The sequence below is a fragment of the Strigops habroptila genome, chromosome 3 (assembly GCF_004027225.2).
Source record: "Strigops habroptila isolate Jane chromosome 3, bStrHab1.2.pri, whole genome shotgun sequence".
In the NCBI taxonomy this organism is placed as follows: domain Eukaryota; kingdom Metazoa; phylum Chordata; class Aves; order Psittaciformes; family Psittacidae; genus Strigops; species Strigops habroptila.
The window spans coordinates 64,888,355-64,903,191 of record NC_044279.2 but is presented as its reverse complement, the minus strand read 5'-3'; the positions used below and the strand labels follow the sequence as shown (position 1 = coordinate 64,903,191).

The 14,837-nt window shown below is 43.7% G+C and overlaps 1 protein-coding gene across 5 annotated transcripts in view; it reads left to right on the top strand.

Annotated features, from left to right (window-relative positions):
- The first annotated feature begins 125 nt into the window (after positions 1-125).
- IL17RA (interleukin 17 receptor A) overlaps positions 126-14,837 on the top strand; it is a 25,097-nt gene continuing 10,385 nt past the window's right edge. For 4 of the 5 annotated variants that reach the window (XM_030480594.1, XM_030480593.1, XM_030480592.1 and 1 more), the window contains exons 1-5: positions 126-361; positions 9,503-9,527; positions 11,294-11,440; positions 12,652-12,776; positions 13,608-13,734. In XM_030480594.1, the coding sequence (XP_030336454.1) occupies positions 233-361; positions 9,503-9,527; positions 11,294-11,440; positions 12,652-12,776; positions 13,608-13,734 (553 nt within the window). In that variant the 5' untranslated portion in view covers positions 126-232. Of the gene's footprint in view, positions 362-817; positions 1,045-9,502; positions 9,528-11,293; positions 11,441-12,651; positions 12,777-13,607; positions 13,735-14,837 lie in introns of those variants that run through there. The other variant, XM_030480595.1, reaches the window with a different exon arrangement.

The following is a 14,837-nucleotide window of genomic DNA, read 5'->3' as shown; positions in this document are numbered from 1 at the left end:
CACCGGGCCGGGCCCGGCTCGCTCCTCACGACCGCACCCTCCCAGACCAAACAACCGACCCAATGGTAATCCGCAGCGGGCGGGCTCCGGGGGGCCGCGGCCCCGCCTCTCGCCCCGCCCCGCGGCAGCTCCTAGCGCCGCCTCGCCGCGGCGGCCCCTCCTCAGGTGAGGGCTGGCACCGCCCCGCGCCCAGGTCGGAGTCCGGAAGCCCCGGGGCCGTGGCGGTCGGGCCATGGCGGGCTCGGAGCTGTGGCGGTGGCTGATCCTGCTGCTGCTCCTCTTCGTCTTCCCCATCCCGCCCGCCGCCGCGGCCCTGCGGCTGCTGCTGGGCGCCGCGCCGCCCTTCACCTGCTCCCAGCCGGTAAGCGCGGCGGCGTCGGGAGCGCCGGGAGCTCGGTGGTGCCGGCCGGTCGGCAAGCACCGGGGCCGGGTACGGGGCCGGTGGCGTCCCCGCGGTGCTCGTGGCGGGCGGGGCTCGGCCGCAGGGCCGGCGAGGCGGGGGTTTCCCGCTTCCCGCCGTGTCCCGCGCCGCCAGCGGCCGCTACCCGCCGGTGTGCGGGGGGGCGGGCACCGCGCCGCCCGGACAGGGACGAGGAGCCGGCCGGGAAGTCGGGATGAGGGAGCGGCTGCCCCGCTGGAGGGGTGCGGGACTCAGCGGAGTCGCCTTCTCCCGGGACATGGCTTGTCGGGGGGGGAGCCCGGGCCCGTTCGGCTCCCTCCGGGGTGGGGAGCAACAAGGGCTGTGGAGCAGGCGACCCGGAGCCGCCTCACTTCCGGCCGTGGCGCCGCGTCCGCAGGCAAAGCCTCGGGCGGGTGAGCTCTTTCTCCTTCTCCCTCTCCTCCGTCCGCCCATCGCGGAGCTGGCGGCGAGCGCCGGTCCGAAGCGGCGCCTGGAGCCGGGGGGAGCTGCCCGGGCAGGAGGTGGCCGCGGACGGGACCCTTCCGAGCTCTCGCAGCTGGCAATGGGCGCCCTCGGCCCCTCGAGGTCGGTGACTCTTTGGTCCTGCTGCCGACCTCATCCTTGCGTTACACTGTGCTGCTCAGGTAACCCCGGGTCCTCGGTTTTGTACGGTTTGGGGGGGTTGGTTGTGGTTGATGTGGGCTGTATGTATCAAAGCAACTGTATGTAGCGCACAACAGTGTTAACTTCATGTTAAACTCGAATCCTAAATACCGCAGAATTAGCCTGGCCTTGTAATGACTGCCAGGAAATGCCTGTCACTAGCATCTGTGAGGGGCTGGGGCTGAAGCTTGCTAAAACTGCCTGAAGTTACTGCGCAGGATGTGAGTCTTTGCTAATAGCTGAGGTTGCCTAATATCCTAAATGTTTTAACCTCTTCCTTGCAGCTGAGGGGTTTTTAGGAGGAAGGAGGGAATCTCTGCTGGAGGAGTAGGTAAACAAACATTACATGTACTTGAAATCTTGAAAAGGCAGATTGCTGGTTGTCTTTTCTCCCTGGGAAACCAGACAGAGAGGATATAGATTGAGAGGTGCAGATGTAGTGTCTATATAAAGAGTGAACTAACCAATCTGAGCTAACTTTGGCACCCCAAAGTATTAACTTCTAGCTGGTGTCTCTCCTTCTGGGGGTTTGTTTTGGTTTTGTTTGGGATATTTTGTTTGTTTAGTTGGGGTCTTTCGTTGTCTAAGACACATGTAAAGAGTATATAGAAGGGGGAAGAGATCTGGCTTTGCATTTTGTTTCTGTTAACAGCAGCGGTGCATGCATAAACAGGATAATGGGCAGCTGTCTTCTAAGCTGGACAGTTTTGAGTGTCATGATGCACTCTCAGCACTCTAGCGAAGCAGCCAGTCAGATGGGGCTGTAGACGTACATCAGCCTAAATGTGTCCTTTGGGATGAAAGCTTCTATAATCTTTTCCTGAACACATTTCCTAGCCTTTGTCTATGCTGCCTCCTTTCCTAATGTTTGACTGTATGCTTACCCCTGTTTCACCTGACCTCTGCCCTTGCTGCCTTCACTCCTATTTAAAAATACCCAAGAAAAAAGACCACTTCTGCAGTTCTACTTTAGGCTGGGCATTGTGGAGTTACAAAATGCAAAATCTTAGCAAAGGGGAAAGAGGACATTACGGTATTGCTTAGGCATCTAACAAAACCATGGGTAGCCCAAACATTTAGTCACACAGAGCTTGAGAGTAATACATTATAGGGTTCCTGTGAGTCCTTGGATGCTTGGGCTTTGACTTTGTCTTCTTGGCTGTACCTCTGGCTTTTTAGGGAACTTGAACCACGATAACGTGGTGAGGGGTTCACTAGTACATAACTGACTTTTACTAAGGAAACGTGTTGCCTCACATTCTCGGTGTGTTTGTAGATCAGTGAATGTGTAAGCATGCACTTTGGTTTTTTCTGTCAATAAGCCATTTTCTAAAATGCAAACAGTATTATGAAAAATGAGTTGGTTTAAACCCACGAGCAGCCTCTTTAGAAGCAGTTGTGAAGCTGCCGAGACATACAGGGAAAAGTGCCATCAGCTGAAGTTAGGATAATTGAAAACAATATCCCCTTCCCTTTTTGTCAGTTGCACTGTTTTTGGAGGATGATTCATTAACCCTTCCAATGAGTGACTGCAGCGTGGTTCAAAAAAGAAGCTGTTGGTGAGACCCACTTCCTTTTTTTAACTCACCACACTCATGCTGCTGTTGCTGAGCTTCAGAGTAGGTCAGGGTGAGAAACAGTGGTTTTTTCAGCAAACCTTTCATGTGGTGAAGGCTGTTCTGGAGATGGAGTAGTGGAGGGAAAGTGTCACATCAATATCGGTAGACACCTGTAAACTGTGAAAGTAAAACTAAATGTTCATTAACAGCTCATCTTATTAAAATACCGACAAATGCACTTAATGGGCCTTATTTACCACCACTCCATCAAGCCTGGTCAGCTGTAAGGCTCAATAGCACAGCTGCAAATCTACTTCCTTCTAGTAACTATTATTTGAGTATGTCGTATTCAGGGAGGTGGGCTTCATGTTTTGTTGTTTTGGGGGTTTTTTTCTATGTACAGGGTAAAACCATCTCACAGCTTAAATAACCATCTGGTTGTTCGCCATCAAGTGTTTAATCACTGTGTTCAGTCACTGGGCCATAACTGTTTCACTACATGGCACGCCTTGGTGTCCTGGAGGAATGCAGAGTTTATAACCCTGCCATCTTTAAGGAGCTGGATAGGTGTACATAGTTTGGCTTTGAAATCTATCTTGCTAGCTTGATGGATATTCACTAAAAGTCTCTGGAGAAGAATTGATGAAACAACTCTCATGAAGATGAGCAATGGTGGTGCACATGAGGAAGACTTTTCCTGGTCCTCCTTTACAAATGTGTTCATTTTGTCTTTGCTATTGACTGATTTCTCTCATTCTTCTCTGTGGCAGCTTTTTGCCATGTAGGATGTTACCATAAACCAGAGTCACACTTACTGCTGCTAAAGTGTTTCTGGACTTCTTGGCACAAAAATGGTTAGTGAACTACCCAACTTCAGCATAAAAAGGGTTAGCAATCAAAGCTATGAAAATATGATTAAGAAAACCTTTAAAACGGATTTTTGTGAAGAATCTTCTGCTTCTGAGTTTGGCTTTGATTTTGCTGAGAAAGTATATGAGGGCAAGAGAAAGAACTTAGCAACTATAGAGAAAAATGCTTAAAAAGATCATAACAATATTGTAAAAGATAGTTGTTTCCTATCAGCCTTAAACAAATCATCTTTCAGCAGTTATTCCTGTAGCATGTTCATGTCCTATTGATCTCTGCTTCTTTTAACTAAGGAATCAGGGAAGGGAAACTGCAGTAAAGTTCAAAGCGGCCAAGCCTCGGAAGATACATAGAATGGCTCATAGGTGAGAGGTAGATTTTGGAAAGCTGGAGCCATTTCTGTTCAGCAGCTGCTCTTTCATTTGAGTGCCGAGGAAAACTGGATGCTTGCCCAGCTCACAGCCATTTCTTGTGTCCTGCTGGGAAATCTTGACCTCCTATTAATTTAATTGAATTATTATGACTGGCTGCTAATCAGTTTCCCATTTTATTTCAGCTTCATATGATTCTCCACAGCATACGGTCTGTTCTTTTTTTTTTTCTTTTTGTCAAAAGCAAGAAAACTCTTGGGAGGGGAAAAAGAGTAAACGAAACAGTTGCTTAGCTTTCGGTGAAAATACGGCAAGTAAACATGAAGAGTTGACTGTGCCTGTCCTCTTCTGCTGATAATAGTTTCAGGCATCGCCTCACAATCATCTTGTTCTCATTTATGCCTCCCATGTTTGTAGCTTTGCTTTTTGGGCCTGGAAGGCAATAGGAAGCTGGTGAGAGGAGCACATCTCAATTTAAGCCCCTTCTATAATAATGTGCAGAGCAGTTGCCTAGCTGCAGGCTCCATCTTCAGCTTTTCTGCAGAGTTCTCTTCCTTCTCCCATTTGTCTGCTTGTCTGTTCTATGCAGACTGACACATGTCTCAGTTCTGTCAATGCTGCTTACATGCTTCTAACTCTACGTGGGTGAGCAGAAACAACCATTGCTCTAGGTTTATTTCTGTTGTATCATCTAAATTTGTGCTTGCTCAAGTAGAGAAAGTAGGTTAAGTACTTCTGCTGACCACAGCTTTTTTAATGCACTCTGAATGAGCCAAGGCGTCAGATAAGGTTTTGGGCAGGTTGGACCTTTAGAAGGGAAAACCTGCAAGTATTCCCCCTGGTGCTGAGCAGGTAGCCAGTGCAAATCTGGAAGTAGTTGGCTTATTTTACTGCAAAACCAACTTGTTTGTGGTTGGTTCGGGTTTGGGGTTTTTTTTTAAATTTTTTCCTGGCTTTTGGGTGTCATTCTCTGGAGTTACACTGTCTTAGTATAAAAGTGTGCCCTCAGCTGCAGCCCAGTCAGTTCACCTGGGCAGTATCCAAAAAGGAAATGAGGGTTTTCATGGTCACTGCTTTCTAGGTATCCTTTGACGTTGTTATATCTCAAGCCTGCCTTGTTGCTTCACCTTCTCCTTCTGTTACCTTCGCTTCCTTATGCCAATAGCAAGGCCTTCACAGATGGATGATTGTTGTTCTGGGCACTTTTGGCTGTTAGGGTTATCCCTGTAGTGCTTTGGGGTCTGAGAAGGGAATGGACCAACACCTGAGTTGCTGCAGACTCCCAAGTTCCTTCCTCCCCATCTGTGGTAAGCCTGCTAAATTCTTGGATTACTGGTGGCAGCTTAAAACACTCCAACACAGTCAGCTACTCATAGCAAAAGGTTACTGGCACAGCAGGTAAACAGGCTAGTGTGGGATAGGAAGAAAACATTTGTAGGTAGCCCCTTGAAAATCGTGAGTGGGGTTGGGGAGCAGTGACACACAACTATTGTTTGTCCCCATAGAAACCCACTGTTGAAAGGTAAGAGATCTTAATTGTCAAGTTTCAGTTCTGAATCTTCATCAGCTGACTGATGGTTCCTGATTAAGCTCTTGGCTTTTTAATGAACATCAGAAAGGGCACAGTCTCATGGGTGCTGGGAACATCATTGTGAACACTTTACCTGGGAGAGCAGATCTGGAGGAAGAGAGAATCAATTTATATGCTTCGCTGGTTCAATATTAATATTGATCATAAAACAAAAAAGGGGAACTGCAGCACTTCCTCATTTAACCATGTCTTATCTGCTAATAAACAGAAACACCAGCACTCAAATGAAAGCATATGTTGCTGCTCTTCAGGCAGATAATGCTGTATAATTTATATAAGGGTTTTATCATTATGCTGTTTACAATAATTACTGATAACTGCAACAGAACAAAGACAAAATGACTGAATAGTGATAGGTTTTAACAGAAATCATTAAACTGCAAACAAAAAACCATGGTTAGTAGCCAGTTATTTTTGTTGCCTGTTGTGGGTTCACTCAGCCAGCAGCTCAGCCCCACACAGCTGCTCACTCTCCCTCAGTGGGATGGGGTGAGAATTGGAAGGGCAAAAGCAAGAAAACTTGTGGATTGAGATAAAAACAGTTTAATAGGTAAAACAAAAGCTCTGCATGCAAGCAAAGCAAAATAAGTAGTTCATTCACTCCTTTCCATCACCAGGCAGATGTTGAGCTGTCCCCAGGAAAGCAGGGCTTCCTCATGTGTAACACTTATTTGGGAAGACAAATCCCATAACTGAATGTCACCCCCTTCCTTATCCTTTCCCCTGAGGGAACGGCATCACATGGTCTGGGGTATCCCTTTGGTCACTTGGGGTCAGCTGTTCTGGCTATGCCCCCTACTAATTCTTGTGTGCCCCAATCTATCTGCTTGAGGGGAGTGGTGTAAGAAACGTAAAAGACCTCGGTACTGCATGAGCACGGTTCAGTAATAACTAAAGCATCCCTGTGTTATCAACACTGTTGTGGTCACAGACCCAAAATACAGCATCATGCCAGTTGCTGTGAGGAAAATTAACTTCATCACAGCCAAAAAGATTGCACCTGTTTGTGCAAAGGGCAATGTCAGGCTAAATAATTTACCTAAGAAAGTCTGATTAAGCATTTGACATGTTAGGAATAAGTTGGGTGGGGGGCGGGAGGTTGTAGCTTAATCTGCTTTTACATACTTGTAGTTACAATGGGACATGACCTGATTTGGGAGGTTCAAAGCTTCAATAATATTTCTATTAATTATACTTGTAGACAATTTTTCTTAAGTTTGATGGATCTAAATACCTAATGGAAGATTTGTCTGTACATTTGGCTGCAATAATTAGGTGCAGTATACTTGCAAAATTGCAGTTCAGGCTGAATTGGTATTTATATTAAAATTTATCAAGTTGAATATATTTGTGTCTGGTTTGAGCTTTAGAGCATAACAAATATAGTGAAAAGTATCTCTTACACGTCCTTTCATCCTGACATTAAGTTCATAGATTTATTTTGCTGTTGGTTACGCTGGAGGTCCAGGCAAGGCACTGCTACGCAGCTCTTGGGGCTGCTTATCCCAAAACTCGCATCTAGCAAGACGCTGTTTGGGTGTTTCCCAAACAACCAACAAGTTGTAAGTGCCACAGCCTAGCAGGGAGGCTGGGCATCCAACAGTGAGTTGAAAACTTCAGGAAGAACCACTTCAAGAGCAAGGAGGAAGGCAAATGTTTTCTGCAGGTGAGCTGCTAATCTCTGGAGGTCAGATGAGAAAGGAACAGAGTGGGAGAAGGGCAAGGAAAGGTTAAGTGTGTTGGTGTTCATCCTCCTTCCCTCCTCATATATAAAAAAACCTGTTTAACAGCGAAAAGTAATCAGAATATTTGTCCTGACTGTGGGATGTTGCCTTAGTCCTAACTTAGTACACCAAAGATTGTTTCATTTTGAAAAATGTAACGTTGCTAGCTGGCTGATCAGAAAACAATTCTTCACCAAAGTTCAGTTCTTAGGCAAAGTATTATATAGATTTGTTATACTTAGAGGTTCAGGGCGGCCAATGAGGCAGATTCCTTCATTTGATTTAAATATTTCATAAATGATAATGAAGTTGGTCAATATTACACAAATTAGGTGTTGCACTAAATCTTTTTTTAATACACCTATATCTTGAGTCCATTTGTAGTACTGCTTATTGGAGTGTGGGTCTGTTCCTTGTGAAGGGTGCCTGAAGACCGGATTTATACCTCTGTATTGTTTTGACTTGTGTAACAAAAGCCTGCAAGAGACTTACAGGTTTTTGTATAAGCATGAGGAGCTTAATGCCAAATCTGCCTGCTTTCGCTCAAGGTTTGTAGGAACACGGATGCATTAGCTGAAATAGGAGTATTGATGTCCAAGACATTTTTTTCATAATCAGTAGAACTCTGCTCACATTTGAAATCAGTTGCTTGGGACAGCTTGTACGATACCAGACTTCACTGATTGCTTATACTTTGTATTTCTTTCAAACAATAGAAAGCTTATCGATTGATGTGGTGTTTTGCCTTCACTAGGACTTCTTTAAAGGTAGGATGCAGTTCTGCCCTGCTACAAGCAGACAAAAGCCAGCATAGCTGTGAAAGAGCAGTGCCTGCTTTCCTCCTCAGGCCTGGTGGTTCGTTCTCAGCCTCTCCCACACAACCAGGAGCAGAGGTGCAGAAAGGCAGAAGCTCTAGTTCACAGATGACCTCCTTTCTTCCCCTTGAGTCAGTTTCAGGCTGTAGCCAGGTGCCCGCAATGTCACAAACATGCGTGTACCAGCACAGGGCAGGCTGTAGTGCTGGGGTGTCAGTGAACGGAGGTTTAAGGCTGTGCCTCTGGCAATGATGCTGTCTAATGCCAGCTCAGTGTCTGTGAAACATTAGCTTTCTGTGCCATGCTGGAGGGCATGTTCACTACCAGAAAGGCACAGTTGGCTTTTTCAAGCACCCATCCCTGAAAATGTAAATACAACCTTGGATAGCCAGAGCTACACCGCATTAATAAACCCCAAATACACTTGGAGTTGACCTTAAATTGCAGAGAGATTAAAAACCCTGCTGCCGCCTCGCCTCCTCCACTGGAATGAATTCTATTGTGGCAACAGTGTGACAGTAATATCCGTCTTTATATGTCAAGGCATAGGAAATGAGAGGGAAGAAACCTAGCCCTTGTCTTGATTTACAAAGTCAGTGAAAATTCAGTCTTCCTTATCACTAGAATTTTGCATCACATTAACCAAGCAGACATACATGCTTTTTCCTGGTGACCATGGGGTCTTCCCCTATAAACAAAACATACCTGGGGAAACCAGGCAGAGCCCACATAGTTTCTGGTTGCTTCTTTGTGTTCAGGGCTTATTTATTCGTAAAGAGTCTAATGCTGATTAATCCCCACCTCCCCCCCCCCCACCTTGAATTGCCTCTCAAATATATTATTAATTGATGTGATGTTTTGCCTTCATTAGGATTTTGGGGGGAGAACAGTTTATTTTCTAGAAAATAAAATCACTGTATCCTACTTTAAAGCCTGGCATTTACTAAATTTTGTCTTTTCCCTGCTTATGTGGCATCAGGAGAAAGACCAGCTGTAACTGATGTAGCCTTTCTGTTCAGGGATGCTCTGCAGCAGGCAGTGTGAAACCCAGTAATTCAGTGTCAAACCTAGCAGCACAGAGCTTGTGCTTCCAGTCAGGTGGGCTTAGACCTTGCAGGCATTACCAGCATGATCACTGCTGGGTAGTGGTAACTTAAAGCAATGGTGTTTAAACACTTCAAACTGTCTTTCATGTCACACTGGTTTCTATTTTCACAATCCTGGATTTTGGAAGGGTTTTACTATAATCTTGCATTTTTTCCTCTCCTCAGTTGCTTTCCATTATTACAACTACTACTGTCGCATATGCAGTTCAGGCGTGCACAGGTTAGAGGCCTTGTGTCCTTGGTTCTCTGATTAGCAACTTTGTGCAATGTTTCCTGATGACTGATTCTTCCAGTTTGTATGCGTTGTTGTTAATGAATTGTTTTCTTTCTGCCACCAAGCAGAAGCAAATTACTGTCAATCCAGTTTCTATTCTGAGAATAATATTCTTGTTTCTTTCCCCCACAGGATTTAAACTGCCTTGTAAGAAACAGTAAGTAATTTTTTCCTTCATTGTGGTTTTCTCATTAATCATGCTTTTTTTTAACTGAGTTCATACAGCAAGTTCTTCCAGCTAGAATCAGAGAGATAGGAAGTGTAGCACTGCTATCGTGCCTTGCTTTCAAAGTTTTCAGTTTGATCCATAATCGGCTCTAGCTAAAAGAGGAATGGGAAGTTAAGTCTTTCTTAAGATAGAGTTGTGGGGTGGGTGGAGCACAACTCAACTTGTTTAGTTTCTATATAAAGCTGGTGAATTTTTAAAGAAATGAGAATTTTTGGACAAGTTTGTCAGTAAATGTTCAGTACAAGCTATTATATCTATGATAGAACTTGATGAAAAGTTAACATATGAACTAGAATTAAAAGAGGGGTATAAAGCTGAAAGCAATTAATGTAAAGTACTGGGCATAAAGTCCATTGAATTAACTTAATCTTAAAGGACTTTTCTAACCTAAATGATCCTGTGAATTGGAAAAAGGCACGAGAGTTACTGTAAGTCCCTCTGAGGAAATGTATTGGATACATCAGGTGCACGGGGTCAAGTCTTAGCAATGACATGCACAGGAAACACTTTAGTATAATTATGGGTAATGTTCTTAAAAAAGGAGAAAGCTCTGCATATGTCCATTTGGTACCTGGAGGTGTCTGGATCGTGCTGCAGAACATCTTGGTCTGCCTTCGCAGTCATTGTTCTAAGCAGGTTCATGTCTGCCTCAGTGCTCAACCCTGTGTTGTACTGGTACAAGTGTTTTTGTAGCCATGGTTGGCATGCCAGATCAGAGAGACGACTATGCTGAAAATAACCAGGTTTAAAACTTTTTTTGGCAGCAGAGGGATTGGGTAGGATTGAATTGGATCATATTTCCCACTGGCAGGTGGCCATTGGAATACAGCTTGAAAACACAGCTAAGCCAAACTACAGCTCCACCATTAAAATGCCACCTTATTTGAATATTTGATTTAAATTCTGCCTTATTGTTTTTTTACGTTTTTCTGCTGTAGGGGAAAGGTTTTTTTAGTGCTTAGTACACTCTTTCCTGAAAGGTACTTTAATCTTACCAGATTTTCCGTAGTTATTTTCTGGTAAATGAGCATTTGAGGATTGTCTGTTTACTTCCTAAACCTAAAACCATGCTGTTACAAGAAGGAATAGTGCCCATTTTCCACTGTTCCCATCACTGACCCAGCAAAAAAGACTGAAAGTATCTTTGGATCAGGGGGACTGACCATACTATTTTTAGTATGCCCTGATAAGTCAAATGTCTTACATGGGTGTAAGTAGATCATTTAAGAAAGGCATAACAAGCAGTTGTGGGAACTGAATTTGGATGTATATTCAAATTAGAAGTAACTTTCTTTTTTTTTTTTTTTTAAACAAAGTAATTAACTATTGGAACAATTTCCCTGGGTATCTGACAGACTTCTTACCATTGGAAGGCTGGAAATTAACACTAGTCTTCTAATATCGGTCTGTTGCAGCAGCAGGAGATACTGTGTAAACTTACTTGACCTGTTTAGTCTGATTGTGATAATTACTAATGGATTTTAAGGAAAAGAAGAAGTGTAAGTAACTAGAATGAGTGAGTTCAGAATATTGCAGGCAATTTATAAAGTATTTGCATGCTGAAAACTGCCTTTCTTAACTGTGAAGCAGTCTGTCACCCAGTTTTGCCCTCTGAGTAACCCTGACCCAGAGGGCAGACCATAATTGCAATTCCTCAGCCCCACTCTAAATAGTGGTTTTCATTTGCTGGACAGGTACCTGCATGGAGGTGAGCTGGCTGCAGGTTCGGACGTGGACTCCTTCTGCTCCAAGCAGTCTTCATGTCTCTTCTGACGTTTTCCGTCAGATGGATGGAAAACTGCTCCCTGTGCTTCGGATAGAATGGAAAGTGGCCACTGATGGTAAGTGGTGGTGGTTTAATGTGAACATGGAGCAGAAGATTTAGGTGTGACGTAGTAAGGATAGGGAGAAGAATTATGGCTTGAAGTCTTTCACTGATCTAGTCATGAAAGCAGACCTCTGAATCTGGGAGTTTGGCTGCTTCATTTTGTTTGCTTTGGGAGATGTTTTTTTGATTTTTCTTGAGGACTGAATTAGGGCTTTGGGTGTGCTGGGTGTTCGAGAATTCAGAGTGCTTCCACTAGTATGGGATAATGACATTTAAAATGGGAAAAGCACATAAAAATGGAATCAAGTGTCCCACACCTTTACCACAGTAGTGAGGGGAGAATGGTGGTTTGCTCTGCAAGCATTGCCTTTCTAAGGCATAGTGATGAATGCAGCAGTCTTGTGCAGGGGAATTATATCTGCAAACTGAACAAATGAGAATTAATTTGAGACAGTGCAAATAAATTATGCACTGTTAACCAGTGCAAGTTCCTCCCATTTCAGCTAATTTAATCCTTGTAACTTAGGTTTCCTATACACACGTATTGATAAAGGAATAATTATCTCATTGCTGGAACCTAAAGGAGTAACAATAAAACAAGTTTTCTTACTCTCCAGATATCTTTGATTGTTTCTTTGTGTATGATGTTTCCCTTACATGCTCTTGTCCATGGCTTTGCACTGGTTCATGACAGAATTAAATGTGTTCGTTGTTTCTTCCTTCTGCAGGGCCTTGTCTAAGGGCTGTTAGCTCTCAGTATAGCTGTTACAGTGTAAAAGCAGGTGTGACTTGGGTAACCCAGTAATTTTGTGTAGCTATGGTTATAAACTTTCTCACTGGGACTGTCAGTACCACAATAAAAGCATGTTTGCTTTGGTGCCCAAACTGCGTGAAGCAGCCTTAAGAGGCATAGCTAAATACAACACTGAACTTCTGGAACTGCCAGGGTGTCTGAGAGAATGAAGTTGCCGTCTGCTTTGCCCTTTCATTTGCACAGATGGAGCTCTTGCCATGCAGGGCAACCTTTAAGCTGAGAGTGCTGTTAGTCAACCCTGCATGCTCACTTCTCATGGCCAGTTATCTTTGTGTTAGGACCCCCAGCACTTCAAAGAAATAAGACTGTGACAAGACTAGGTGCAGTGGTAATCCCTGTGGGGGTTGCAACCCTGCACATGCAGATGACAGAAAAAGAAAGATAATGTTTCTCTGTCCCTGTCCCTGCAGCTAGCATCCAGTATCTCCAAGGGGCAGAGCTGGCTGTGATGCAAGTGAACAGCAATCAACAGATCTGTGCCCAGTTTGACTTTCAGAACAACTTGACACTTCAGGTCCGTCCAGATGGAGGCCGGGTGAGTGCAAAGGGCTCTAACCTGCTTTTTCTAGTCCATTGGTTTGTTTCTACTTTCACTGTCGTACAGCAAGGTTATCAATTAAAAAGTACAGACTCTTAAAGTTGATGAAAACAATGAAGATATTGGACTTGAGACATGCTGTCTGTTCCAGTTTTACACTTGTGTTTAACTGCCTACGAGCTGCTTACTTATCTTGGCGTCTCTTTTGCTTTTCCCATTCTTCAGGTTTTAAGAATTGTTGCTTTCAGTGCCTAGTACTTGTCATCATTCTGGATATTGCTTAAAGTAAATAACTGTAGGAGGTTTTGCATTCTGCTTGACAGCTGTGCCACTTCAAGTCTTTTTAACTCAACCTTTACTTTTACTTCCACTTCTTTCTTGTGCCCTCTTGATATGGAGGAAAGCACCAACCTTGGAGGTGGTCCTTCAACTTACACTGAGTCTAGGAAACCCATCAGAAAAATGCTAAGCATCCACAACTCCCTGTATGAACAATCTGAGCTGCGTATTTTAGCCTAATCTACTTTCAGTTCAGAATGTAATTTAGTGGAAACTCCACAAAGTTTTTTGACATAAGACTGTTGTATTAGCTCAAAGATCCCAAGAAATAACTGTATATTTCTTATTCCAAACAGAAGGTTTTGGGACAAACCAAGCCCTCATACGTTTAATATACTTGATTTCAGTTTTCTTAATAAGCTTCAAAAAAAAATGTCATATGGGATGAGGGAACACAGGGGAACAAGTCAGCCAAGTTAGCTGTTAATTTCAATGCCTTTATAGAAAAACATTCTTGTTTAAGTCCTTGTGAATGTGTTTTGTTTTCAGTGGAATTTCACTTTTGACCGTTTTGAAGTGGAACCTGGCCAGACTTATCAAGTTACTGTCTACCACCTCCCCAAACTGGGTGTAGTTGGAGACTACAATTACAAGTCCACATCTCTCACAGTGCCTGGTAAGAGATGTTTAGTTTACTCTGGGTCTTGAGCTTAGGACTCTTCTGCGTGTATGTGAAAATTTTCCTATAACTAGAAAGAATTTTTGTTGTTCTCCCCAAAGATGCTGGGCATCTGCAGTGCCCTCTGGCTGCACTGGCTTGTTTGTAAAAAATTTGGCACTCAATACGAAGCTTAAACTGTTCCATATTTTTCTTTTTAACTTGTTTATAGTTGTCAACATGATTTTATAAAATGGCAAAGTATGTGGTGTGTCAGTCAGTGTGAGCTGGAAAAGGAGAGGGAGCACTTGAGTTTCAGCCCTCTTATCCTTTCTTATACCTGGTCACTTAGAGAACTTCCTGGCTTTTATCCTCCACTGTTCTTCAGAAATCTAATGCATTGTGTCAAGCTCAGCAGTTGCAGGGAGCTTTGTCGATTAGAGCTTACAGATGAATTACAGAGGCACTGTAAATATTCTAACTTTGAAAGTGGGAAATTTAAGATATGCGGGGGGGGGGCTTCAACTGTTTTTTAACTGTTGTGCCTTTTCCTTTATCCAAACCTGGGAGGAGAGACATAGTTTAAACTGAGACTTGTAAATCCCACATTGCTTAATGTTGGATATGTAACTCTGGGTTGGACTGATGAAGGTCCCAAAGAGCAGGGCCAATCTCCTAAACGAAGCAAAGAGAATTATAAACTTGGAAAAGTATTTTGGGATCAAGAAAGATTCCAGCTTCCTAGTTTTCCTGGGGCAGAATGCTTTTGGAAGAATGTATTGCTGTGGCCAGGATCACAAGGCCCAGAGATCAACATGAAGTCTTAATTCCATTATGACCCTGTCTGCAGAAGTCTTACATTAACGAGGGTTGTCAAATATTACTGTTATTATAAGTATTGTATATTTTCAGTCTTTTCTTATTAATTATCTCTGTTCTGGAAAAAAAAAAAGGCACCATAACATCAGGGGAGGGAGTCTAGTTTATGCATTGGAAACCAATGTTATTCTACTGCAATACTTTGCTACTGCATTGACAAAAGGTCTCTGTCAAGGAGGGCTTGGTTAGATGTCTGGCTTCTGATAAGAAAATTAGCTATTTTTTTTTTTCCTAAATGGAAG